The sequence below is a fragment of the Asterias amurensis genome, chromosome 1 (genome assembly GCF_032118995.1).
Source record: "Asterias amurensis chromosome 1, ASM3211899v1".
NCBI classification, from domain to species: domain Eukaryota; kingdom Metazoa; phylum Echinodermata; class Asteroidea; order Forcipulatida; family Asteriidae; genus Asterias; species Asterias amurensis.
In genome coordinates this window covers 33,901,916-33,929,589 of record NC_092648.1, presented here as the reverse complement: position 1 = coordinate 33,929,589, position 27,674 = coordinate 33,901,916, and the positions used below count along the sequence as shown (strand labels likewise).

Genomic DNA, 27,674 nt, shown 5'->3' with positions numbered 1-27,674 from the left:
TAAACCATCCCAACCACATGGTTTATCTAATTGTGCACAATACGCCCTCCTTAATATTTATGCTGACGTCATACTTTAAGGGTCAAAGCGAGGCTGTGGGCGGTAGACTTTATCATGAGAAAAACAATCTTTATTGAAAAAAAAATAATATTAGCTAAAGATTGGGCCACCCTGTACAGCATCAACACAATAATTGTTTTATAGCAATTTAATTGCATGTTCAAGAAAAACGTTCAGGGCCATTTTTTAAGTCAACAAATTATAGTAATGACAAATGCACGTGACATTTATAAATTATTAGGTGTTCTTTTTTTTTTTTACTCAAGGGAGAACCTATTCTCCTATCATATGCATGCAATGGTATATTGGCGCTATCATAAACAGTTGCAGTTGTAATAGCGATTCAAACTTCTGATCTATAACACTTTTGGGACATACATGTAAATCAGTTTGACCTGTTATACCTTTTTTATGTTTCTGATTCATTTACATTGCAAACAAAATATAAAACAATTATTTTTGATAATACACTGTACTCTATTAATTACAAGCCTTTTATATTTTGGACCTTGCTAATAGTCAGTGTTAAAAATGATAACATAAGTGCACTTTTTAATTGTTTACATATATTTAGTTACATTGTGAAAGGCATACTATGATGATTATGTCTCGTCTTCGGAGCCACCTTTGCTGGTACAAGTACATGTACATTGACCAACATGGCTGTTCAGTACTTTGATGAAACTGTCTTTGCGCGTTTCAGGTCCTTCAACTTTCAATCCAAAGTGTTCACACATATCTTTCAATTCACTTATGCGTTTTGATTTACCTTTGCCCTGTGTAATTAGAGTACAAACATTGATATCACCAAATATGATTGGATGGGAAATGTCTATTTCAGCATAAACTGATTTGCGAAGTCTTTCTTCATTTTCTGAAGTTTCCCAAGTACGAAAGTCTTCTTCACTTGCATCTACGTCCACATCATGGTGACCTTGACCTGCTTGATGCCTTTTCTGAGCAGCTGCAAGCCTACTAAAAAAACTTGCAATTTGTTTCGCAGTCCGCCATTCTGCGGGAAGGAAATCAAACTGACCATTAATATTTTTCAAGGTTTTCATGACTTTTGCAACGTGCGTGGCATCGGCTTTGTGCCCAGTTCTTACACCTGCGTTGAACTGATCAGTCAGAAAAGATTTGACATTTTCAGACAAAGCTGATACTTTTCTTGGACCTTTCAATGCCCATCCCATGTTCTGTATTATCATTTCCCCAGCTGATCTAGCTGCAGTTCCTGAGCTGGTGCTAGACTCTTCCTCAACTGCTGGTATCAGAGGCACTGTATATTGTTGTTGAGCGTGGACACCTGAAACTTTGTCCGCCCACTGCTTTCTTATGCGATCGTACGCTGATTCCTGCTCAAGTTTTTTTACATGAACTCCAGTATCCATGTGGATATTTACTTCTTGAGGTGTTTGAAAGCATAGGTAGCAACCTGGTTCTTAACAAGAAAACAGGTTTGATCTACCTGTCCTGCCTGGCATCGATGTCCTTGGCATGGTTCCCAACTCTCGAGGTGGCTCAAAATCGGTCACAATCTGAAGTGATGTCTTCCCTCGGAATGTTTTCCCCATTGCTGCTATTTTGAAGTCTTTACCAGTTCCTATTTCATATGCCTTCCATGCACGAATTTCCTTATCTCGGAATTCAAAGTTATTCAGCAGACTTATTCCTTCCCACTTGCCACTCCCCTCTTGTCTCTCTTTGTTGGTTTGACAAACAGCAGTTTGGCATCCTTTGATGCCACCATGGGAATCTAGAGCTTCCTTCATCTGTTCTGCATTTGTAATGTCATGCTTTTCATTTACCCAGAATTTCATATGTGATTTCATAGGTGATATTTTCCGGTCACAAATGTCTTTACCAGATTGTGCATCTGAAAAGTCAAAGCGGCATATCTTTAGGCCAACTCTCTCAGAAATGCTGGGCAATGCTAGCAGTAAGTGAGCATTATGATAACACCCGGCATTATCACTGCGGAGAAATACTTGTTCGATGGTGTTGTTATCTTTCTTAGCGGTCTTAAGCAGATTTTCAATTATGCTTGCCACTGTATACCAATCCTGAATGCAGCTTTCAAAGATGTGTACATAACAATTGACATCAAAATCAGAACCATCCTCCTTCTTTGTGATGACGCAGCTGACGTGCCAGCTAATGCCACGCTTTCCATAAAAATCTGTCATTTTTTCCCTATATCTCTGTGGCAGGTATTTCATGGCCCAGTCCATAATAATCAAGGCACCATCATTTCCAAGTTGACTGAGAACATTTTGTTTCCCAAGTTCTTGGTTCACTGTTCTCAATAGGTGTCTTTTCCAAGAAAGTATGTCCGACTCAAGTAGTGAAAATTCATGAAGAATTCGGACTTTATCTACTTCAGGCATTGTGCTGGCTTGAGCTTTACGCTTGATATCATTAAGTGTGGTTTGCAAACCTTGACATCTATCACAAACCTGTTCATGGTTATGTCCACACTGTAAACTATACAATCCAAGATAATTAGTATCACTCAGTGCAAATGTGAGGCAGTGGTCGGCACATTCATCTTGCAGCGTAACATGAGTTTTGAAGTCTATTTTCAAATATCGTTTGGCCAGTTTTAGTTGTTCTTTTATTCTTTTTTGCCAAATCTCATCTACATTACCAGTTTCAACTAGTTTGTCAATCACCGCTTCTAGATCGTCAAAGGCCTGGACACCATCGGTGGCAATATAATCTAAGCCTTGCATTGATTTTTGTTGCGAGGCACTACAAACCTTGAGAATTTTCTGAAGTGTGCTGTCTGATAAAGGTTCAAAGTTAGTTGTTTGGCAGAACACTTTGTACTGTTGAATGATTCTAGATGGTATAACTGTCCTAATGGCATTAGGCATGAGAATAGTTTCACCTGTATCAAGCTTCAACTTTCTGGTACCATAAGCAACATCCTGAAGGAGTGCTGGTTGAGAAATAAAATCAATAAAATGGTCTGCCTTTGTTGGGTCTAGTTTAACCCTGGTTGTAGATACCCTCTCAGGGAAGGGTTGCCCAATACCTGCTGTAAGTCCATGCATACGTGCCTGATCTATACGATAAATTGTAATTCCTGGAATCAGCTCCTGTAGGATACTCTTTGAAAAGTCATTGGCAAATAAAGAAAGTATCTGTTGACGAGTCTGCCATGTATCTGCAGCATAGTATGCTGCAAGCAAAGTGTCTATAGATTGCTGATCCCACTTTTTTCTTTTTTGCTGTGGTTCGTGATCATCAGTTATACCTTTTGATGTTTTCACTGCTTCCCAAAGTAGTTTTTCTTGTCCAGGTGCAACTGCTTCTAGCACAGAATCGATTGCTTCATTTACTTTCCTAACATAATAGTTTTGTTGTGTGCGACTGATATCATTCCATTCAGTGTTCAGAGTAGACAAAAGTGGACTATTTCGACCCCCTCCAATGATGCCAAGTGCATGATTCAGAGCTGTTCTACTCTCCTCTTGCATCATCTTTTCATCAACCCACACACTTGTTTCTGCATCTAGGGTATCACTTGATGTGCTGCTGCTGCAGCTGTCTGCGCTAATCGTCCTACGCAAGGCACTTACAGTTGGTTGGTTTTTAGTCCCAACTCCTGTTGTAATGAAAAGAGTAGATGGCTGCTGTGTAGTAGGGGATAACTGTATGGAGAGAAAACGATAATAAAATGCAAAAACATGACATTATTTTGATTGGCAAACGAACAAATGAAAATGTTAAATTACAAACAGCTATAATAACTGATACATGAAGATCTATGTTTATTCTAAGTCCTCATCAAATTATGTAACGATGGTTTATGTAACTAGTACCCGTGAGAAGATTGCCACATTATATGAATATGCATAGGATTTACCTTTCTGGTATCAGAACCGCATTGGGAATTGGGTCCATCGGTAGCATCACCTGGAATACGTGTAACTTTAGTTAGAAGACGAGAGGGCTCATGGGTATCATCCGAAGAAACATCTAATTCTTCAGTAGGTTCAGAAATATGGACTGACACGTCACCAGCAGGATCAACAAGCTATAAGAAAACAAGTCTAGGAAAGGTGAACTATAAGTTGTAATACTCTGTCCAGATTATTACATTAAATGAAATGATCATGTTATCGTCCATTAGTATACAACTTTCCATTGTATTAAAGAAAAGGTTAACTAACTTACTAAAACACACTTACACTGCCGCTGCATGATGGTCCTTCTGTATTTCTGATGGTTACGTAGTGTCTCTTTCGGCACTTTCCACACACAGCTGAAAAATAAAAACATACCATGATTTGAATCATGAAGTAGTCAGGCCCTTCCAAGGAGTGTTGCGGGGGGGGGGGGGTTGCAATGCAACCCCCCCCCCCCCCCGCCCAATAACACACACACGGTCCACATTTCGAAGCTACACATACATGTACCCTATAATACCCCCTTATCAAAAATCCTACAAATGGTAGTAATGTAATATAATAATAATAATAAATGAGACTTATAAAGCGCATTTTACAAAATTCAATGCGCTGGAATGTATTGACTTTACACACAAACTCAGCGAAATAGTAACTTACCAGATCCTATAGGAAGCATGGCTTTATATAGGTCATAGACCTGCTCTGACATCGTTTGGTTAGCACGCCTCATATCCTTGTATGTGGTTCTCTTGTCGGTGTGATCTGGATGCTTGCATTGTTGCTGCCTTGCCCCAGACCAGTTTCGTCCCAGACCACTCCTGTGCTTGGGACATATTGTAAGTCCAGCCCTCTCCTGATCACCATGCTTAAATAGACCAGCTCTATTTAGGATCAATTCCCATTCACTAAGTTTACTGCCGCTTTTCTCAGTTAACTTGAGAAATCGCAAATGTCCAGTTATATCATCAGTGCATGATTGCAGAGGAATAATAGTTGTATTATCAACAGCAAAATATGCAGCACCACAAGGAGAATCGTCAGTTCCAAATGAACAAGTCATTTTCAAGCAAACAATTCAGAAAATAACACCGAAAATCACTCTATATAAATCTCACTTGTTATGACAGGCTTTGTGTGATTCCACAGCAGTCTGCATGTGTGCATAATGGAGACATGTAAATAGCGCCACCAAGTGACCATCTAAAGCCATTGCAGAAAATAGCGCCACCAAGTGATTGGCTTAAGCCAGTGCCGGATCTTCAATTTTTTTTTTTTTTAATTGAATATTAATTTGATTAAGGGGATAACAAAAAAATGATAAAATAGAACAAGAAAAAATACAGTAATAGCAACAAAATTCCAAGGTCTACCCCTGCGGTACTAATAATATAACACAATTGCTTGCCCGTAGATATAGCTTTAAAGCACCATTAAACATGAAATGGTCAAGGTCCATTTTTGTATTTCACTTTTATCCTAACAAAATTAATTTGATCTGATCCTAATTGTTAAACTTGATTGCAAAATAAATGAAATTTATTTTAAAATCATGTTTTTTAAAAGGAATGTCTAACTTGTTGCAAACTTGACAAAGCACAAAAAGACAACTACTTTAAGACCTCTACCTCAAGGAAAAAATAAGAACCCACACTTTTGAAAGCATAGGGCTGTTGCTGAAGGGTGTGCAATATGTTTTTGTAAAGGACATTTGGAAATTAGCCTGAATATAGAAAATATTTAAATCTCAAAAAGGGCAAAAATTCCATGTTTTCCTTTTCTTTTCTTTTTGGCAAAATGGAGTAATTTGGTGCAACAGAAAAAAAATGTTGCTTAAGTAGTAAGCATCTGTACTGTTGTGTATGCAAGCACAAAGGTATGCAAATTAAATTTATTTTTGTTTGAGATCAATAGGTTGCTTAGTTTTTCTGTAGTACCTTCTGTAAATTTGAAGTAAAACTGTTTTTAAGCTGCTTCTTGTACATGATTTTGGGCTCATTTTTAGGATGTACCATTATTTTCCAGGGGGGGTACTGAAAAAAATTTTAGTATCATTTTTGTAAATAGTCTTCATAGTACATCAAAGTTGCAAAGTATAATTGGATTCCGCCGACCCCCATCTTTCACACCTGCATGACCCTTAAAAAATCTTACACTTAAATCCTACACTTACGTAAATTTATATTTTGTCCAAACCCAAAACAATTTCATGTATAATTGAATGTATCAAGACATGCCAGGGTTTAAGTTAATACATGTTAAACTTGTTTCACTTTGAAGGGAATTAATTTCTGTTCCGGAAAAAGGAATATAAAATAAAATAATAAAAAAAGGCGATAGAATCAAACAAGATTGCAACAAAATTAAACGAAAATTCACGTACTCTTTAGTCCCTTCAATTGCAGAGATGAAAATGTCAAGATAAAAACAAGTTGTTCTTTCCGTAAGGTTACTGCAGATTTGCATCATTGTTTGCGTATAAATGGCAAGTGCTTCAAAAGCTATTCTTGCCGAAAATTTTTAATCTCATTTTACAAAATATGTTTTTCAAGAAAAGTGCGGTGATGGCACTCCCAAGAGTAATGTGCCAATGCTATTATTTTGTACGGGCGCTCAGTATTATTCCCACATGTGGGAAAATTGCCCCCGGGTTTGCTAGGAGCTGATTTTCCCCCCCTTTTTCTTCTTACATGTATGAGCAGACGATCAATATTTTTATTATTATTTTTTTTACCTGAAAAAAAAAAAAAAATTGTTGTTGATTCGGAGGAAGAAATATAGAGGGCAGAAACGTATTTACAAGCCGGGGCCTAGTTTCATGTAGATACTTGGGCAGAAAATAGTGCCATGTGGTGTTTTGCTTAGCAAAAATAAGCAGGATATCTGTTGAAAATGGTTCATGTTACATGGTATATTGGCCAGTAATCTTGAATCTGGTTGACATATTGTAGTTTTTTGTGTTCATATATTAGGCAGATCTACGAAAGTGGGGCCCAGTCGATATTGAAAGGGGGCCCCAGTTGATATGCAGCAAACTTCAGTTTAAACAAAAAGAGCCAATTCCTTTGAAGAAAAAGAAAAAACCCACACATAATGGGGACTTTTAAAAGACGGTCTGCATTTGCCAAATATGGAATATTTTATCTTTCATTACTGCAAACAAGAACGTCGGGATGAACTGGGCCTCTATAAATTTCAAAAGAAGCTTTCAAGTACTAATCAAGTAATTTTTGTTATGGTGTGAGCGCTGAAGAGAAGAAGTGGTCACGGCGATTGGAGATATCATCTTTGGTCAGAACCCTCAGTTGGCCGTCATCGCCATGGTGACATACGTAGAAACACTGAATTTACATGTTACTGTCAGTTTGAGAGATGCAGGTTTGGGTTGAAATTTCTTGTATGTAATCAGCTGTCTGATTTAAAACCCTCTTAAGCTGTCAGCGGACACTTATTTCCAGAGACAATCAAAATGACAGCAGTGTAAGTGCCACACTGCTGGGCGATTAATATTCAAATTCCACTGGTTTCTGTGACGTAGCAAGTTCCTTACTTCAGAGTGAAAATTGATATCATTGATGATTCTTGATACTTTGATTTTGGAAGGGCAAGGTTCAATTTCTGTGGGAACATTTCATGGGGCACTAAGGCAATGATCAGGGGCATGGAGGCAATTGCCTAGTAGTGCAGTGCATCCTTCTCTCATCATACTATGTAGGGTGAGCTGAAAATATAATTATACTGTTTAGTATATTGTGATCTTTAAAACAAATACTTTTGTCTGGTTTTCAAAATAAAGTAGCTAAGCAATAATTTCTTCTTAACAGCTTTTATGACACTGGGCCATATACAACCATCCTGTTTACCAGACGACAGAATATTTGATCTACGGTCAGGTCTCTCTCTAAGGCTAGTTCAGCGGGGAAAAAATATGTGTTTGGCTTCTTGTGGTTTTGCGATAGCACCTGTGGAAATAAACTAATCACATCTTCTGCCGGGGAGAGAGAAACTCGTTTTGCATAACTCTGTTTTGATTACACTGGGGTGATGTCACACCCCATTGCAATGATTGTCCCGAGACGAGACCTTTTTATGAGGATTGAGCCAGAGTTCCAGTGAACCAACCGACGGGCAGCGCTTGTCTCTCTGAATAAATTGGCTGCTCCCACAGTCCAACAGTTTTTAACACATGTCTGTTTTTTTTTCTTTTTCTTCTTCTTCTTTTTTTTCGCCGTCTTTTCTCACCTTGGATTATGCGGTGGTCATGCAAGAGGAATTTAACTGTACTTTTTTTGGTTGCTGATGTGTTCTTTATAGTCCGCTATTACTTGATGTACAATACGCAAGTGTCGTTCAGGCCTGATACTTTACTGGGGATTGGTGATTGCATCCATGCCCCCTGGTCATTGCCTTGGTGCCCCTTGAAATGCTTCAGTAGAAATTTACAACTTCCTCATCTAGGTTGCCCTTTACCAAGGAGAAAATGCCTTGGTGTCTTTGCCCCTTTCAAAAACTAACTATACAGGTGTTCGGCAATCACAAGTGTACATATTATAACCAGGCCTAGTACTTCACGGAGGTAACGACAGCGATAGCCTCTGTGCATTGCCTTGGTGCCTCTTGAAATGCTACAGTAGAAAATGTACAATTTCCTTATATAGATAGGGTGCCCTTTACCAAGGAAAAACTGTCTTGGTGTCCTTGCCCTTTCAAAAATGAAGCACACAGGCCTTAGATGCAATAGTACAGTGTACCTCATCCATCAACTTCCTTCCTTCTGAGCAAGCCAATCCCTCAATTCAATTCAATTCAATTCAAGAATACATTTATTTCCATACTCTCATAAAAGAATAACAACAGTTACATGTGTTACGGAATAAAGCAAAACATATCTTTAAGTAAGAGTAAACATGAATAAATAAATAGAGTACGGGGCCGTATTGGTATACATGAGCTTGTAAAACACAGCCAGACAGACAAGAAAACAACACAACCAGACAGACAAGAAAACAAGACAACCAGACAGACAGACAAACAGACAAAAGGACAGATGAACATAATACGTTGTTCGATTTCCGTTGGTCGATTTCCAGCGCTGTGTACGAAACAACCGCGGGTTCGAGGGAATTGTTTCTTGTTCCTCTGCTTTATATTAAACAATGAATAGTCCGTCGTAATAACGTTTGAAGATGACAACAGAACTTCAAGAACAGGAATAATCATGTTACCAAGGTATAACAAAACAATTGTTGCATGCTGTGACTGGGGTCCATGGGTTTTGTACACCCTCGAGGGGAAATGGCACCCTCGGCCTCGACTTGGGTTCCATTTTCCCCCTCGGGTGTACAAAACACCATGGACCCCATCACAGCATGCAACAATTGTATAATGAAATACAAGTCATGTCTGACACCGCTGTGTTTTTTTTTATTACACTTAATTTCCAAGTTCAGAATATAGAACATAAGGTGCATTGGGTAGGTAGAAATTGAACCCCACATTAAGAATTGCCACATTAAGAAGGCTACATTGGTTTTTAGAATGTATCCTCATCCCACGCAGGCTTAAGTGGAATCATTCTACTTAGCGTAATGTAAGTGTTTTGGTCGCCTTACGTGCTAAAAATCATGGGCTTTTCCTGGAGATAATAAGATCGCTTCAATTCAACCACTGCAGCTGCTGCCGAGTTCACTGAGAATTGATGCACGCTTCGTATCACTAATGGAGTCTTCTCTCAATCTATCGTCGTGTACAGAGAGCAAGCGGGCAAGAGCAAATGCACATTTTGGCTCCCAGCTATTTTGCATCTAATAATATGCGCTTTTAGTTTTGTTGTCGCGGTACGCGAACGGAATTTAAGTTTGTGTGCAAACATTTTTTATCAGGCCCCGCAAGAAAGAAACATAAATACATACATTAAAGATGTATTCCCCCCCCCCCCCCAACTTGAGGACTGATTGAATTGTTTTTAAGGCATAAGTGACTGGATATTGATATTAAACTTGACAAGTAGGACACTGTAGTAACCGTGAATGGGATCCTTTATTAAGCTGGCGCCTTTTGTTTTTCAGGGGTTAAAGGGAAGGTACACTATTGGTAATTGTCAAAGGCCAGTGTTCTCACTTAATGTATCTCAACATGCATAAAATAAGAAACATGTGAAAATTTGAACTCAATTGGTCATCGGAGTTGGGAGAAAATGATGAAAGAAAAAACACCCTTGTTGGACAAATTTGTGTGAATTCAGATAGGAATAAAAGACTTCTAGCTAGAAGTCTTTTATTATTTTAGTGAGAATTCACCTCTTTCTCAAAAACTATGTTACTTTAGAGGGAGTCGTTTCCCACAATGTTTTATACTATCATCAGCTCTCCAATGCAAGTTACCAAGTCAGTTTTTAAGTTAATATTTGTTTTGAGTAATTACCAAACGTGCACTTCCCTTTAAGATTGTACCTAGAGTAGTTTTGACTTGAACGCAATCCTGTTGTTTGAAATTAATGTAAGTCAACCCCCATTATAAAGAGCATTGTTTCTGCTTCTAAAGAGAACACAATGACTTCCTGAATCTCTTTTCTGCTTTGTGCGGCTTTGTTTTGCCGTCCTCTTATAACAATGATCCTGATATCAAGTCAACCCTCATTATAAAGAACACTGTTTTAAAGGCAGTGGACACTATTGGTAATTACTCAAAATAATTATTAGCATAAAACCTTTCTTGGTGACGAGTAATGGGGAGAGGTCGATGGTATAAAACAATGTGAGAAACGGCTCCCTCTGAAGTGCCATAGTTTTTGAGAAAGGAGTAATTTTCCACGAATTTGATTTTAAGACCTAAGATTTAGAACTTGAGGTCTCGAAATCAACCATCTAAACGCACACAACTTCGTGTGACAAGGGTGTTTTTTCTTTCATTTTTATCTCGCAACTTCGATGACCGATTGAGCTCAAATTTTCACAGGTTTGTTATTTTATGCATATGTTGAGATACACTAACTGTGAAGGCTAGTCTTTGACAATTACTAATAGTGTCCACTGCCTTGAAAGAGGTTCTGCATATGAAGAGTACATCCCAAAGTCCTGAATCTCATTTCTGCTTTGCGTTTCTTTATTTTGCTGTCTTTATAACACTCTTCTTGTTATAAAGAGGTCATTTGGCTAGTCCCAGCGCTATTGTTATAACTGTTCTGCCATCTTGTCGCTTTTATTACAAACTCATGAATTATGTTCATCTGTCCTTTTGTCTGACTGTCTGTCTGTATGTCTAGTTGTCTTGTTTTCTTGTCTGTCTGGCTGTTATTTTACAAGCTCATGCTTACCAAAACGGCTCCGTACTCTATTTATTTATTTATGTTTACTGTGACTTAATGATGTTTTGCGTTACTCTGTAATACATGTAACTGTCCTTATTCTTAAATGAGAGTATGGATATAAATGTATTCTTGAATTGAATTGACTTTTACAAGATTTGACTGTATAACATACCTGTGGTTAATTGTTGTCAGCAAATTGTACCCTTTTCAGACAACTTTCAACAGCTTAGTTTTGAGATACTCGACATGAACACAAGATGGTTTGAGGAATCAGCCGATAATCAATGTTGAACCTTTTCTGTAACTTGATAACCCACTTTCCCCCACTACATTGTAACTGACTTTGTTAAGAACATTGCTCTTAATGGTGTGACTATGCTCTCGTGACCTGTATAGCTGAACTATATACAAGTGTGACAGTTAGGGAGGGTCTGTTATGTGGCCCTTGATTGGATCTATAGCTGAGATGACAAGATAAGAAAATGTGAAGGACAAGGAAGAAGGACTTATTGACAGCAGCAAGGGTGATGTGGATGAAATGCACAGATTCATTATTGAATTGTCCAGATTTTTGTATCAGACTGTATACAGGTGGAGGAGAACCTTTTGAGTCTAACAATTGTCTTTTCTTTTACTTTGTCTGCCAACGGGAGACTTTTGAACGCTAAGCAGCTCTATGAAATTGGGCCCTGATGCCTCTCTATCTGTATAAGACAACTATACTTCCCCTAATGGAGTACTGTTGTCACATTTGGGCCAGAGCTTCTGCCTGTCATTTGTCTTTATTAGATGGAGTGGAGGCGTAGTGTTAATCTTGTTGGTGAAGGGATGTGATCAACATACATGTAGCAACCTCTTTCCCATTGTAGGTCTGTCGCCAGCCTCTCTATTTTCTACAGATATTTTCATAGTGAATGTCCCACCAGTTCGTCTGACCTGGTTCCTCCTCTAAGGATGTTTAGGCATGAGAAAAGCCTTTGTGCTTCTTCTGTCCCATCTTTTCTTGCTTTACTGAGATGCAGAACAAAGTGCCATTCCGTCAGCTTTGTCTCTTTGGAACTCCTTGCCTGGTGCATGTTTTATTCCATCATACAATCATACAATTTTAAGAGGAACATCGATTCCTACCTTCAGCTGTCCTGAGTATTTACATCTTGAAGATTTTTTTTTGTAGCCCCTCACCAAGAGTGGCTCTAAGCCATGTTTGGGGTGAACTTATTATAATAATAAAAAAGTATTCTATTTTATTTAAATAACCCGTTGCAGAAATTTCATGTCATTGGATGGTTTAGGATGTTTACAAAAATTGCACTGGAATGATATCCAATATCATGGTATTTTACACTGTTTTAAAACGCTGTTTTATTATGTGAAATACGCTAGACAGAAGCCAGGAATTCCCTACTTCCATAAGAGCCGAAGACTACTTCTGATTTCAGATCGAACTTCCATAAGAGCCGAAGACTACTTCTGATTTCAGATCGAATTCTGACCTATGGAAGGTCATCAGAAAATACTTTAATCCGGCACTTTCCTGCTTAAAGAAGAAAGCTGCTGGAGCTGATAACATTCATCGTGTATAAATCCTGGAGAAATGCATCCGGGGAGAAGCAATCGGTTATTAAGACAGAGAGAGAGAGAGAGAGGGGGCAGACAAAGACAGAGGAAGATCAGAGAAAGATAGTGACAGGAACTTATGAAGAAAGTGAGAGGAGTGGCCACAGATGATGAAGCATCTTGGGCATTGGGACCTCTTTCCCCATCTTGAATCAGGTCAATCAGTCTGTCTGATACAGTCATGTTTCAGAGTGATGGTTCATAAGAGGTTTATCAACTCTAGTCACTCGGCATGAAGCAGTGGACAATAACTGCAGACGACCCCCATGGTGGAATTAACATGATGTGTGTAGGATTTCAAAGAAGTTTCTGGTAAATTACTGTCCATACTTCTGAAGAATCTTGAGGTAGAATTATACCTCAACTTACCCAAAAGTGTTGGATTTATAAATGGGTATTTATAAATGTCAGAAATAGTTAATGTCCTTTTGTTTCCACCTTAGAATTAGCAGAGTCTTTCTGTTTGAAAGATATTTACATCATTTTCCATATATTTTATTTGTGGAAAGCAGTTATCATCTTGAATTGATGAGGGTGGTTAGTGGAGGGAAAGTCTGGACTTCTCAAGGGAGTTGAGATAGAGGTTTGGCAGTTGAGGTTTACTTCCTAAGCTGCAAACATAAAAACAGTACAGGGCCTAATTTCATGGAGCTGCTAAGCACACAAATTTGCTTAGCATGAAAATTTCTTCCTTGATAAAAACAGAATTACCAACCAAATTTCCACGTGATTTTCATGATAAGCAAACAACAGCTGAATACCAGTAACAATCAATATGCAACAAATGTAAAACTTGGTTGGTAACCCTGTTTTTATCAAGGAAGAAATTTCATGCTAAGCAAATTTTTGTGCTTAGCAGCTCTATGAAATTGGGCCCTGATCACTAGGTATGGATTGTAAATCTCATTACATTGTCTGTATGCTGTTTTATAAAACTGACTTCTATAGAATTGTGCATTTAAAGTATACACTATTTTTAAAGGTGGCCATTTCTCATCTAAAGGTTTTTGAAATGCTGTCTAGAAAAAATTGGATCTTTTTGACTGTGCGGGTTATTATACTTTTAAAAACATTGACTAAGGCCTAAATGTAAAAAATATATAACAAATTAGGGGATAAATAAGTAATGATTAGGACATATATAGAATTGTGCATTTAAAGTATACACTGCTTTTAAAGGTGGCCATTTCTCATCTAAAGGTTTTTGAAATGCTGTCTAGAAAATATGAGATCTTTTTGACTGTGCGGGTTTTATACTTTAAAAAACATTGACTTAGGCCTAAATGTAAAAAATATATAACAAATTAGGGGATAATGATTAGGAAGGTCTTTTTAAAGAACAAAATCCAAGTGCATTAGAAATTGTGTTTGGAAAAGCCTTTAAAAAACATGTTGTCTCGAGGAATTAAGTGACATTAAAAAAAAAGGCGTGTTTTCTCCAGTTCATAAAAAAAAACAAGTAATAGTTAATGTGCAAAATGCTAGTGGTTGGCTATTACGATAGAAGTAAACCTTGGGGGAAATTATTCAAGTTAATCCCATACTGCATTATAAAGAATTAGTTACCCATTAAGAGCCATCGTAAAACCTACGCTCACTAAGAACTAACCGCTTGAATTCCCCCTTCTCTTTAGAGATCACATGATGCGTCATCTCTCAAAAATATCCTTTAAAAACCCACACAGGTTTGCTGAAGAAATTTACTGTGTAAAATGTTGTTAATTGTGTGTATGCATGCCTGTGGAAGAAATGTTGGTGGGTTAGGGTTGTGGTGGGTTAGGGTTGTGGTGGGTTAGGACACAGAGAAAGGAATCTATGGTTAAAGTTGCTGTGGGTTAGGGTTGATGTGCGTTAGGGTTGCTCTGGGGGTGCATTGGCTTAGGGTTGCTGTGGGTTAGGGTTGGGATGGGTTAGGGTTGGGATGGGTTAGGGTTGGGATGGGTTACGGTTGTGGTGGGTTAGGGTTGTCAGGGTTAGGGTTGCTGTGGGTTAGGGTTGGGATGGGTTAGGGTTGTGGTGGGTTAGGGTTGTCAGGGTTAGGGTTGCTGTGGGTTAGGGTTGGGATGGGTTAGGGTTGTGGTGGGTTAGGGTTGGGATGGGTTAGGGTTGGGATGGGTTACGGTTGTGGTGGGTTAGGGTTGTCAGGGTTAGGGTTGTCAGGGTTAGGGTTGCTGTGGGTTAGGGTTGGGATGGGTTAGGGTTGTGGTGGGTTAGGGTTGTCAGGGTAAGGGTTGCTGTGGGTTAGGGTTGATGTGGGTTAGGGTTGATGTGGGTTAGGGTTGCTGTTGGCTTAGGGTTGCTGTTGGCTTAGGGTTGCTGTGGGTTAGGGTTGCTGTGGGTTAGGGTTGTTGTGGGTTAATGTTGCTGTGGGTTAGGGTTGTTGTGGGTTAATGTTGCTGTGGGTTAGGGTTGCTGTGGGTTAATGTTGCTGTGGGTTAGGGTTGCTGTGGGTTAGGGTTGGGATGGGTTAGGGTTGTGGTGGGTTAGGGTTGTCAGGGTTAGGGTTGCTGTGGGTTAGGGTTGTTGTGGGTTAATGTTGCTGTGGGTTAGGGTTGCAGTGGGTTAAGGTTGCTGTGGGTTAGGGTTGCTGTGGGTTAGGGTTGCTGTGGGTTAGGGTTACATTGGCTTAGGGCTGCAGTGGGTTTGGGTTGGGATGGGTTAGGGTTGTGGTGAGTTAGGGTTGTCAGTGTTAGGGTTGCTGTGGGTTAGGGTTGTGGGTTAATGTTGCTGTGGGTTAGGGTTGCAGTGGGTTAGGGTTGCTGTGGGTTAGGGTTGCAGTGGGTTAAGGTTGCTGTGGGTTAGGGTTGCTGTGGGTTAGGGTTGCTGTGGGTTAGGGTTGCTGTGGGTTAGGGTTGCTGTGGGTTAGGGTTACTGTGGGTTAGGGTTGTCAGGGTTAGGGTTGCTGTGGGTTAGGGTTGCTGTTGGCTTAGGGTTGCTGTGGGTTAGGGTTGCTGTGGGTTAGGGTTGTTGTGGGTTAATGTTGCTGTGGGTTAGGGTTGTTGTGGGTTAATGTTGCTGTGGGTTAGGGTTGCTGTGGGTTAATGTTGCTGTGGGTTAGGGTTGCTGTGGGTTAGGGTTGGGATGGGTTAGGGTTGTGGTGGGTTAGGGTTGTCAGGGTTAGGGTTGCTGTGGGTTAGGGTTGTTGTGGGTTAATGTTGCTGTGGGTTAGGGTTGCAGTGGGTTAAGGTTGCTGTGGGTTAGGGTTGCTGTGGGTTAGGGTTGCTGTGGGTTAGGGTTGGGATGGGTTAGGGTTGCTGTGGGTTAGGGTTGCTGTGGGTTAGGGTTACATTGGCTTAGGGCTGCAGTGGGTTTGGGTTGGGATGGGTTAGGGTTGTGGTGAGTTAGGGTTGTCAGGGTTAGGGTTGCTGTGGGTTAGGGTTGTGGGTTAATGTTGCTGTGGGTTAGGGTTGCAGTGGGTTAGGGTTGCTGTGGGTTAGGGTTGCAGTGGGTTAAGGTTGCTGTGGGTTAGGGTTGCTGTGGGTTAGGGTTGCTGTGGGTTAGGGTTGCTGTGGGTTAGGGTTGCTGTGGGTTAGGGTTGCTGTGGGTTAGGGTTGCTGTGGGTTAGGGTTGTCAGGGTTAGGGTTGCTGTGGGTTAGGGTTACATTGGCTTAGGGCTGCAGTGGGTTTGGGTTGGGATGGGTTAGGGTTGTGGTGAGTTAGGGTTGTTAGGGTAAGGGTGTGGTGGGTTAGGGTTGTAGTGGTATGTTTGTGGTTTGTAAAGGTTGGAGTTGGTTAGGGTTGTGGTGGGTTGGGGTTGTGGTTGGTTAGGGTTTGCGTGGGTTAGGGGTGTTGTGGGTTAGGGTTGAGGTATGTAAGGGGTGTGTTGAGTCAGGGTTGTGGTGGGTTAGGGTTGTGGTGGGTTAGGGGTTGTGGGATTCTCTCCTACATATATACATGATACATCTCCTATTCACTTATATTCATCTTGATAAATGACGCTTTTAAAAGCTGTTGAATGTGTAATAAAATAAATGAAAAGACTGAAAAAATAAAATATTTGGCTGGCTATCCATGTGCAAGTAAATATTGCTTTCTTTAAGAAAGTTGAAATATTAGGAAAAACTCTTTCATAGTTCCTATGCTGGAAATCCCATGCAGTCTTCTTGTTTTGCATCAGCCTCTAAATGCATGACCTGTGGTAGGCCCCCTGATATTGAACCAGTTTCGACCAGACTTTACCTACTTGCGTCCGTCCGTCCGTCAGCGGCATGGAAACATGCATTGGGACCTCTCTGACCCCGAGTAGAGGCTTTAACTGCACGTAGTAAACACAGGCGGGGATTACACGTATACCCCCATCAGATTCCTGGGGGTTAACTTTACGTGATGAGTTCATCTGATCAATGGTCTCTCAGTTTTACTAGAAATTCCTCGTAGACAAAGCAAAAACTCTGCATGAATATTTATCACCACCCCTAGAGGGCTGGTTGTATATTCACGACCATCCCTTCATTAACCAGAAACCTATATGCACAGCCCACATACATAGTGTGGGGGTGGTTATTGTATTTTTAGAAAGTACCGTTTGGTCAGTTGTTTCTTTTCACACCTGTGCCTGTGTTTATTACTGTTGGAGATGGGCTTGGAATACGGAATGAGAAGTGACCTATGGTTTTAAAAGTAGGGACTCGACGTCTACTGTAAATAGACGTACCGTCAAAACAAATCGCTGAAGTCGTGTATGTTATTAAAATCAGACATGCCATGTACCGTGTAAGTCTATTTGAGAGTGGTACTTTTTCGGAAGAGCGTTCTCTGATGATGAGATGTGGATTTAGTTTATATAGACACTAGAAGAAACAAGATATTCTGATGGATTTGCTGCCGAAAAATCCAATCCAGAGATGGAGTCTTCTCTTACACATAGAAATGGAGAACAGTAATTTTTTAGTTTTGTGATGTACGAGTATATGCTGAGCTGGATGGGTAGAATATTTTGCCTACATCAATCAACTTGTCTATCGTGACATCTGGCTTGCTGTTTTGTAACTACATTTTATAATTTTTTGTTGAACTTGCAACTTGCAGTTTGGCTTGTGGAACTGTAGATCTTGTGAAAGTTTTATTTTCAAGTTTGAAGTGTCACTTTTGTTAAACAAATTCCTTGACATAGAGATTAATGTTCGTACATCTATGCCACTTTAATCTGTCTAATCGTTATTTGAAATTGTGACAAATTAAAGGAAAGGTATGTCATCGCTTTGGAAAATAGTCAATTAATTCCCATCCTCTATTTTTCTAAAAACACCATAACAACGTTCTTATGAAAGCAACAAAAACATGGTTATGCTTTTGGTGGGGATTTTGTGCATGTTCTTATAGACACAAAGAAAAACAAATACATTTTTCATTAAATCAAATATTCTCTCTAAGTTGTATGTCTACAAAAATCTTGAAGAAAAAAAACGCCCGTAGCAATTTGTCATAAATACAATTAAAATTTTGTGTTAAAGTAAGTGTGTATATAACCCCTAGTAACATATACCCCCGCAAAGCCAAACAGCGCCCTCACTGAGGTCAATTAAGAACTATCATTGGCTGAGAGTTGTGCGCATTACGTACAGGCATACACCTTTCCATTATATGACCTCAGTGATAGTGGCCATGTACAAGAAATCTATATACAGGTGGATAAAAAATAAAATGAAAAATAAACCTGTAGTGCCAGTACTGGCTCCTTACATATAGTAAATATACTTATGCATGGTGTAACTCGGATGAAATTTAAGGTGTAAACAAGCCTCTTTATTTATAGCCCTTGTCTTCATCAGAGAAGAAAGAGGCCCTTAATAATGCCACTTCAGCCAGAGAATTCCTCTCTCTGAATATAAGAAGAAGAAAAAACAAGAGGAGGAAAATGGTGAATGAAGAGCAGTGTAAGCAGAGGGTAAAACGGCTGATGAACGGAGAACGTTCAGTGACAGGCTGTCTACTGGATGGTCATTCTAGTCCGATTTTCAAGTAGTTTAGAAGGACGCCTCTGTTGAGAAGGGATTGATGAAGTATGAAACTGAATATGAGAGTGATATCAGACATGTAGGCACCGGCTGGAGATTTTACTGACTATTTTTAGGGGGGTTTGAAGAGTATACTTATTTAAGTATTTCTATTTGAGTGAACCAAGTATGTGGAAAATTACATGCACGTGGACTCGCTTGCGTTTTTTTGTATGTAATTTCATTGTAAGGCAGTGTGCGGATTGTGTGTTTGGTGGTATGAGATAAATAAGGTTTACAAAGATACTGGACACCTTTGGTAATTGTCATAACATATATGCACAAAATAACAAACCTGTAAAAAAAAATGAACTCAATTGGTCGTCGAAGTTGCGAGATAATAATGGAAGAAAAAGTACCCTTGTCACACGAAGTAGTGTGCTTTCAGATGCTTGCCTTCGGGACCTCAAAATCTAATTCTGAGGTCTCGAAATCAAATTCAAATATTTTAGTGGAAAATTACTTCTTTCTCGAAAACTATTTTACTTCAGAGGGAGCTTTTGCTCACAATGTTTTATACTGTCAACCTCTCCCTTGCTTGTTACCAAGTAAGTTTTATGCTAACAATTATTTTTAAAGCAAATCATTGAAAATGTGTTTTTTTGGCGATTATTGCATACAAATTGACAAATTACAACAGAATCCTTTCATACAAGTCAATTTCCGTCAACAATACCTGACGGCGAAAACAGCCATGGCGACAATCTGATTGACAAACTTAACATAACATTGCTCTGAAGATATGTATCAGTCTACATTTCCAATTCCATTTCAGTGGTTTTAGTTACCATGCTTGGTATGCTTGGCCTGCAAGCAACCCTCGAGCAAAACAAGATTTTTTTATGAGCGAGGACTTCATGAGTTCGGAAAATCAAATGAGACCGCTTTTAAAAGAAATGTCGGTTAGGAGCTTAGAGTTCACACTGGACCCAAGTTTGAAGTTGGGTAATCAGAAAACAAACTCAGGATTCGAACCAACAACCGAGCCATAGGTCGCACCCGAAACTGATGTATGGGTTAAAAGTCACAACATTTTGAAAATAATGTTTTTGTTTACACAAATTAATGATAAATTCTTTACTATTGTCGTTTTCATTATGTTCCAGGGCCTACATTTTAACTTGTAATAGTTTTTACTAATTATCATTACGCTAGTTTGCGTTTCCATGAAGTGATTACGCCACCGTTGAAACCCAAGAGGAGCATAACTTTGTTGTGCTTTGCTACTTATTTTGCTTTAAAGCAGCTCTATGAAATAATGGCAGGTGCTCAAACAAACAAATAAGCTGTGTACACATGTTGCGATATCATGATTTGTTTTTCCCCTTTGTGCGCTTCTAGGCTATAAAAACAAATTTGCCTCTCGTCGTCGGGGATGATATCTGTCTCTTCAATCTGGTCTGTCAGTCTCGCCAGCTGAAACAAAAACCTCAAATCAATTTTTGATTTGTTCTTTGAAAACAAAATGCAGTTTTTAGTTCCCTGGTTGTGTGTCTGCGCGAGTAGAATTTCCTGAGCTTGAAAAAAAGTCTATGGGAGGTTCTTAACTATAGGGACTAAGGACAGATATATATGAAGATGTCTCCACAGGGATGCAACAAATAGAATGAGATTGTGTAATCCCTGTATGTGCTAATTTATAATGCTTTCTGTGTATCAATTATGTTTTTACCCTTCAGCTTTTGTTGATTTATGTGCATTCTAGTTGAAATGAAATTGACACCCATAATAAAACACACATCTCTTTTCCAACGTAAATATTGCTGATAACCCTTTGTGGCGTTATCAGTTCAATTCATTGTCCATCCCAAACGGGGGTTGCACTGGGAAAACCTCTTGATCTCATTGTTTGTAAATCAAGAACCCTGTTTCATCTTCGCTAATGTATCGAGAGAGAGAGAGAGAGAACTCTCTGCAATGACGATAGCAGTATCGTCAAGATATTCCATGGCTATATCATCGCATATGCGATGCCATCATTCTCTGCCGTCTGCTGTAAATTGTATAGGGAGATGTAACCGAAACTATCCCCTCCCTCCAGCCATTGTGCATTTTTGCACTCTGAAGAAGAATTCTGAAGAAGAATTCCCGAAGAAAAGACGAGCCAAGATTGGTTTTGATGATAATCAACATGATCAATGTCTAGGGTGTCTTGTGTGCTTGAACAGGTTGCATTGTGGACCGGAGACTGCTCTTCATGTTAGATTAATAATTGGTAACCAAGCAAAGTGTATCATGTTTGTGTACGGGGGATCCTCGTGTGATTTAATCAGCAGTTAAGTGCTGTGTGAAAGGAGCAATTGAAATACACACGTCTTTGTGTTCCAAGTGCAAAGTGCTTGGAACAAGTTTTTTTATTGAAGAAAAAAAAAGGACGGCGTATGATATCCAAACATGGTTTATTTGGGTGAATTATTTTTAGGACGCAGATGTTTGCAGAGGGACTTCAAGGTTCAATTCATTTTGTTGATGCACTTATTTTTGAATGGAGTGTTAATGACCGCCATGAACAAATTACAAGTCTCTAACCTCAGATGCGACATTGTTTTAGTAATTTCGAAAAATTGACAGCACCTCAGTTAGTAATATTTTAAGGGAAGCTTTCTACCATCATTATCTTCATGTAAATCTGTAGATTTTGTACCCAAACCTTTTAAGAACTGAGGATGAACAAACAACCTTAACATAAACATGTCATGATAGTTTCTATTTTCTCTTTGTGTGTGTTTTCCTTCAGGTATGTGGCTGCAGCAAGGAGCAGTATTTCATGTTGAGGCAGCGAGTGGAGGAGAGTAAACAACGCATCACGCTAATGGAGAGCGAGTTTCTTCAGAGCACCCTCTACACCGAGAATGAACTGGACGAGTGCAGAGAAGAGCTGCGCCTAGCTCAGCAAAGATACAATGCGTAAGTTTTGTTATTCTTGTCTCATATAAGAGTTTGTTTCCCGGTGCATGATGTCGCCGAGTTGAATAGTAATATAATAATAGTGGCTTCTTATATAGCACTCGTATCTGTCACTCACTGCCGCTCAAAGCGTTTCAGCATTCAGTATTTGTTTGCGAGGTATTGTGGAGCTACATATACATAAACTGACAAACCTGTAGAAGTTTGAGATCGATCGGCCATCTTAGGTCACGAGAAAATAATGAAAAACCGATTACAAATTTTGTATTGCATCGATGCCAAAATAAAAATGAATAAAACGCTCACTGAGCGATAAACTCAAAACGCGAAGTTAGATTATTTATTTCTCATCAAATATGACATTTCAGACAGAAATATTTCAAGGGATGTTTTCAACTATCATAATCATTAGACCGTGTAAGTTTTATGTAAATCTGTGATCTTCACGATTTGTGTTTCTTACCAATTCTGCAACGTTCCTTTAAGTATGAGACCAATTCCTTTATAGCAGCATGTAATTGGTTACAAGGTGCTGTGGTGCAACATGCAGCCAATCAAAACAGGAACTACTGGGCGACCTAACCAAGAACATCGGGGTGAACCCCTTATCGTTTTGATAAGTGCATGTTTTTTTTAACGCGCATTACACAACACACAGTACCAATGGTTTTCTGTCCCATTCTAAGGGCGCAGCAATAATGGTTAAGTTTCTTGGTTAAAGATACAAGTGTCAAGACCGGGACTAGAACCCACTCAGCCATGACACACCACATAGTAATAATAACACACGTTGGATGATGCTTCTCACCGCAAGATGCTTGTTATTAATACCACATAATATTGCGTCAGAAAAAAATTCTTCCCTGAACTTTCTTGACTCCCCGGGGAGCACACCACGTCAAGCATCTAATGGGCACTAAGAGTTTAATCAAACACAATGCAATCTCGGCCTTGAAAGGCTCTCAGATAATACACATGGGGGGAAGAGAGTTAAATTATGGTTAAGTGTCTGCCTCAAGGACGTCATTACCATAACTGGGCTGGACGTGGGATTGACCTGTCCGCTATTCTCGGAGGAATAGACCACCAGATCTTGTTTCTGTCGCACTGGACACTCTCAACGCTAAGGCACTCCAGATGGAGTGAGTTTTTTTTAAATGCTGGAACTAAAAAGGGTGGCAACGATTCAAAATGGAGTTCAATCTTGCTTGTTTTCTGTGCCGATAAAAAAATAAAATAATAATTGTCATATAAATGATGCCGTTCTTGCATATGAATTTTCTCATTCTCGCATAAATTATGCCATTCTTGCATACAAATTAAGCCATTCTTGCATGTAATAATGATTATTTTGTTGACCTTCGTAGCTAGAATAATTTAAAATCAATGTGTTCTGGGACTGGGTGCATAAAGCAATGTGTATGGGGGAGCTGGTTATTCCTTCCTCAATGGGTGTATGTAGAAACCAGTATCCACAAGCAGATTGAATGGTAAATACACAATGTGGGCATAGCATTAAGGGTTTAGAGTTAGGAAAACGACTCGAGGCTAATACTTCAATAAAATACGATAAACAAGCCGCCCCAGTTTAAATTTACGAATAATGTATTCAAATTATGTTTAAAGAGAGAAAATCTTGATTCCTATAGGGGCCTAGTGGCGTGGTGTGGCTGAGTGGTCAAGTGTATTGGACTCAAAGAATGATAACGTATATGAATATGGCAGACACCATGTGACGTCAAGTGGGAATGATCATAGTTAACCTGGTTTTTTGTCTTTAATGACAACATATGCATAAAATGACTGAGTTCTCTCTGACTTTGTGTAAAAAAAACTTTCAAGTTGTTTGTTGTTACAAGGCGATTTTAAAAGAATCGTTGGCTATATTTATATCATTGTAGCTGACATTCACTGTGTGCTCGTTGCACATGCAGGGCTCATTGCTTTTCTCTAAATGTCACATTTCCACAGTCAAACTTAGCTCCCAGTTAAAACAAACTCACCGCAAAGTAGAAATAAAGTTATCATCATGACATTGTGATTGATGAATCTAAGAGAACGTGACTTGGGGCTTCTTGGATTACAATTAATGCAGCCATGAAATGACTGTAATGGATGACCATTAGGTCCAGAGATTCCTGTCAAGGGCTCTGGCCACTGAGCTCATTATCTGCATTAAAGGGAAGGTACACGCTTGGGAATTGTTGAAGACCAGTCTTCTCACTTGGTGTATCCCATCATAAGCATAAAATATAAAATAACAAGCCTGTGAAAATTTGGGCTCAATCCGTCATCGAACTCTCCAATGCTCGTTACAAAGTAAGTTTTTAAGTTAATAATTGTTTTGAGTAATTACCAAACGTGTACCTTCCCTTTAACTCTTTAAAGGCACTGGACATGTTTGGTAATTATCTCAATGTATGCATAAAATAACAAATCTGTGAACATTTGGGCTTATCTGGTTATCGAAGTTGCAAGAGAAAAAAACACCCTTTTCACACAACTTTGTGTGCTTTCAGATGCTTAATAAAAAGCTTCAGCTAAAGTCTTTTATTATTTTTTATTATCAAAAACTACGTTACTTCAGAGGGAGCCGTTTCTCACAATGTTTTATACTAATACTATCAACAGCTCTCCATTGCTGTTAAGTTTTTACGCTTATAATTATTTTGAGTAATTACCAATAGTGTCCAGTGCCTTTAGAGATGAGAGGGTTTTTTCTTTTCTTTGGAGTACCTACTTTTCTGAATATTATGATTCGTATTGTGCGAGGCATGCTGTGCATGCATGCATTCGATTCGGACGTGTGAACAATCTATCCAGAGATCATTGGTTGTCAAAAAACACATGAACTCTTCGTGTAAACCCTTTAATTCAGTACTCCCCTGGCTGTCCGATGACATGACATAAGTATAATGGCATTTGGATACTAGTGATCACGCAACCTGACAGCTTGAATCGCCACTGGTGAAGGGAATGTATCCAAATGTCTAGAAATTCTGTGTACTTGTTCATACATAAAGGTGCTACACATGTGTAGAATAGAGCGAGTTAAATACATTACAGGCGTAGAATTTAAAAAGCAGGCCTGCCCCTGGTCATGGCCCTGGTGCCCCTTCAAATGTTTCCCATTGAAATTCTTCACTTGAACATAAAGATGCTTCATTGAGCATTCTACAGTGAGCTAACTACATTACAGGCTTGGAATTACAAGCAGGGCCCAAATTCATAGAGCTGCTCAGCATAAAAATTTGCTTAGCATGAAATTTCTTCCTTGATAAAAACAGGATTACCAACCAAATTTTCATTTGTTGCATATTGCTTGTTGCTGGTATTCAGCTGTTGTTTGCTCATCCTGAAAATCATGTGGAAATTTTGGTTGGTAATTCTGTTTTTATTGTGGTAGAAATTTCATGCTTAGCAAATTGTTGTGCTTAGCAGCTCTATAAAATTGGGCCCAGGTCTGCCCCTGGTCTTGGTCTTGGTCTTAGTGCCCCTTCAAAAGTTTTTTATCGACTTTATGATGTTTTAAAGGAAGTGCCCTTCGTAAAATGAAAATGGTCTTGCCCCCTCAAAGAAGAAACCCTAGGGCTGACATAACGCAAAGGACTTTGGTCGTGATGATGTAGATTGGGCCACCAATATAGGCCATAAACAAATACAAAACATGAAGATAAATAAAGGTAACATAAATATTTTGCAAGAGTATACGTCCAAAAATAGAAGGGGGAGGCTAGTTTTTCTGATCAAATTTAATACAAAAATTTGTATGGCTTCTTACTGACACCCCGAACAAAGATATTGACAAAATAGGAACACCGCCATTATAGGGCTAGACAGCTCAGTTGGTAGAGTGCCGGCACGTTTTTCTGGAGGTCGTTGGTTCAAATCCCACTCTAGTCAGTTATTTGTTCAACCCACAAAATCATTTCAATATTTACCTAGTCAGTTTCCCTTGTGATATTGACAAATTTAATACGATTACAAGGAGGAAAATATCCCATTAGACCAAATAATAACTAACAAACAAACAAACTAAGGATACATGTAATTAGTCAATTTAGTTTGATTTATTTTGATCAAGCACATCTTAAAAAAAATTCAAAAGGTTTCCTCAGGCAAATTGATCTGCACCTCCATCATATTTTGTTAACATTTTAATTGTTAAATAATTTATTTTTCCTTGTTAGTTTTCCGATTTTGAATACATGTCTTCAATCCAGATGTGAGTCAATGGCCACTGCAGTGCGCAGCTATGTGGTGACCTCGTTTGAATTGAGAAAAACCAATAATTATGTTGATTACCAAGTGAACTGACAGATCTTAATAATGATAGCTGGTTGTGTGATAAAACCCATTCAATACCAACTATTGATCTTTAGATGTAATTGTACAACAGCACATATGTACACAGCTAGCCACAGTATGGAGGTGTCTTAAGACCTTCACATTTGTCATTTTGTCGTTGTCATTTTTTTGTTATTGATTATGAATAGGTCTTAATCCAAAACAGATCTTTTTATTTATTTTATAATTTACTAAAAATGCAAGTGGAATATTAGTAGCTGTTTGACATTTAACTACAAGTTTTTTATTCAATTCTTAATATCGTTCATCAAGATTATGAACCCAGATTCTCAAATGGTTTCTTTCATTTTACTTCTAAATAGACGAAAGAAGAATTTTTCACAGGATTTGCTTGAGGGAGAGTTAAAGAAGTATTGACGTGCGTGGTTATTGATTCCTAAAATTACATTATGACCCCCCCCCCCCCCTACGCCCACCCCTCCATCCTATTTCTTGGCGAGAAGTTTCTTCAGAATCCTCGGCGTCCTTTTTAGAGAGTGGATACATTTATAAGAATTCCCTGGTCACGGAGGCGTATATTTCCCTTCCGCTTGAATCTCCCTGCACCTGGCCTTAACCGGTCGGTAATCGGAATCGTAGAGACCTGTTTTTGGAATGGGTTTGCCGAGAGCTCATTTTTTCCATGAAAGGAACATCGTCATCGCTGTGCTCGGTGGTGTCAAGCAATGAGACACCACTAGTTGCTCCCGGCGAAGTAGAGCAGGAGGAGAGAGAGATTGAGAGGAAGAAATTTGAGTTTAGAGATGATCACATTATGTTTGGTTTTACAATAATGTGAATCTGCGGCACGAAGTGGATGGCTAGGCATTCAAAGGTCTCTCTTCCTAATTTACTTTCTTCTGACCCGCTGGGTTACACTTTGCAAGGCAGACAGACAGTTCAACCGAATGTGAAATATCCAACTTAAAGGCAGTGGACACTATTGGTAATTACTCAAAAAAAAATTATTAGCATAAAACCTTACATGGTAATGAGTAATGGGGAGGGGTTGATAGTATAAAACATTGTGAGAAATGGCTCCCTCTGAAGTAACTTAGTTTTTCGATGAAGAAGTGATTTTCCACGAATTGGATTTTGAGACCTCGGATTTAGAATTTGAGGACTCGAAATGTGACAAGGGTGTTTTTTCTTTCATTATTATCTCGCAACTTTGCTGACCAATTGAGCTCAAATTTTCACAGGTTTCTTGGTTTATGCATATGTTGAGATACACCAAGTGAGAAGACTAGTCTTTGACAATTACCAATTAGTGTCTTATTCTTTGTCCACTGTGTTTAAAGGAACAGGGGTGGATTTCACAAAGAGTCAAGACTAGTCTTATCTCAAGTTAGAACGAGCTACTCATCCTAACATAGGACTAGCCTTTAGTTTTTCATATCAAACTATTTGTGCAATGGACCCCTGGACACCTTTGGTAATTGTCAAAGACCATCACTTGGTGTAGCCCAACACTATGCGTCAAATAACAAATCTATGAAAATTTTCACTCAATTGGTCATAGAA

General features: G+C 39.1%; 1 protein-coding gene across 1 annotated transcript in view; it reads left to right on the top strand.

The window, feature by feature from the left end:
* LOC139937709 (uncharacterized) overlaps window positions 1-27,674 on the top strand; it is a 99,787-nt gene that overhangs the window by 46,058 nt on the left and 26,055 nt on the right. Inside the window, exon 3 of the mRNA XM_071932993.1 lies at window positions 21,634-21,803. Within this exon, the coding sequence (XP_071789094.1) occupies window positions 21,634-21,803 (170 nt within the window). The remainder of the gene's footprint in view (window positions 1-21,633; window positions 21,804-27,674) is intronic.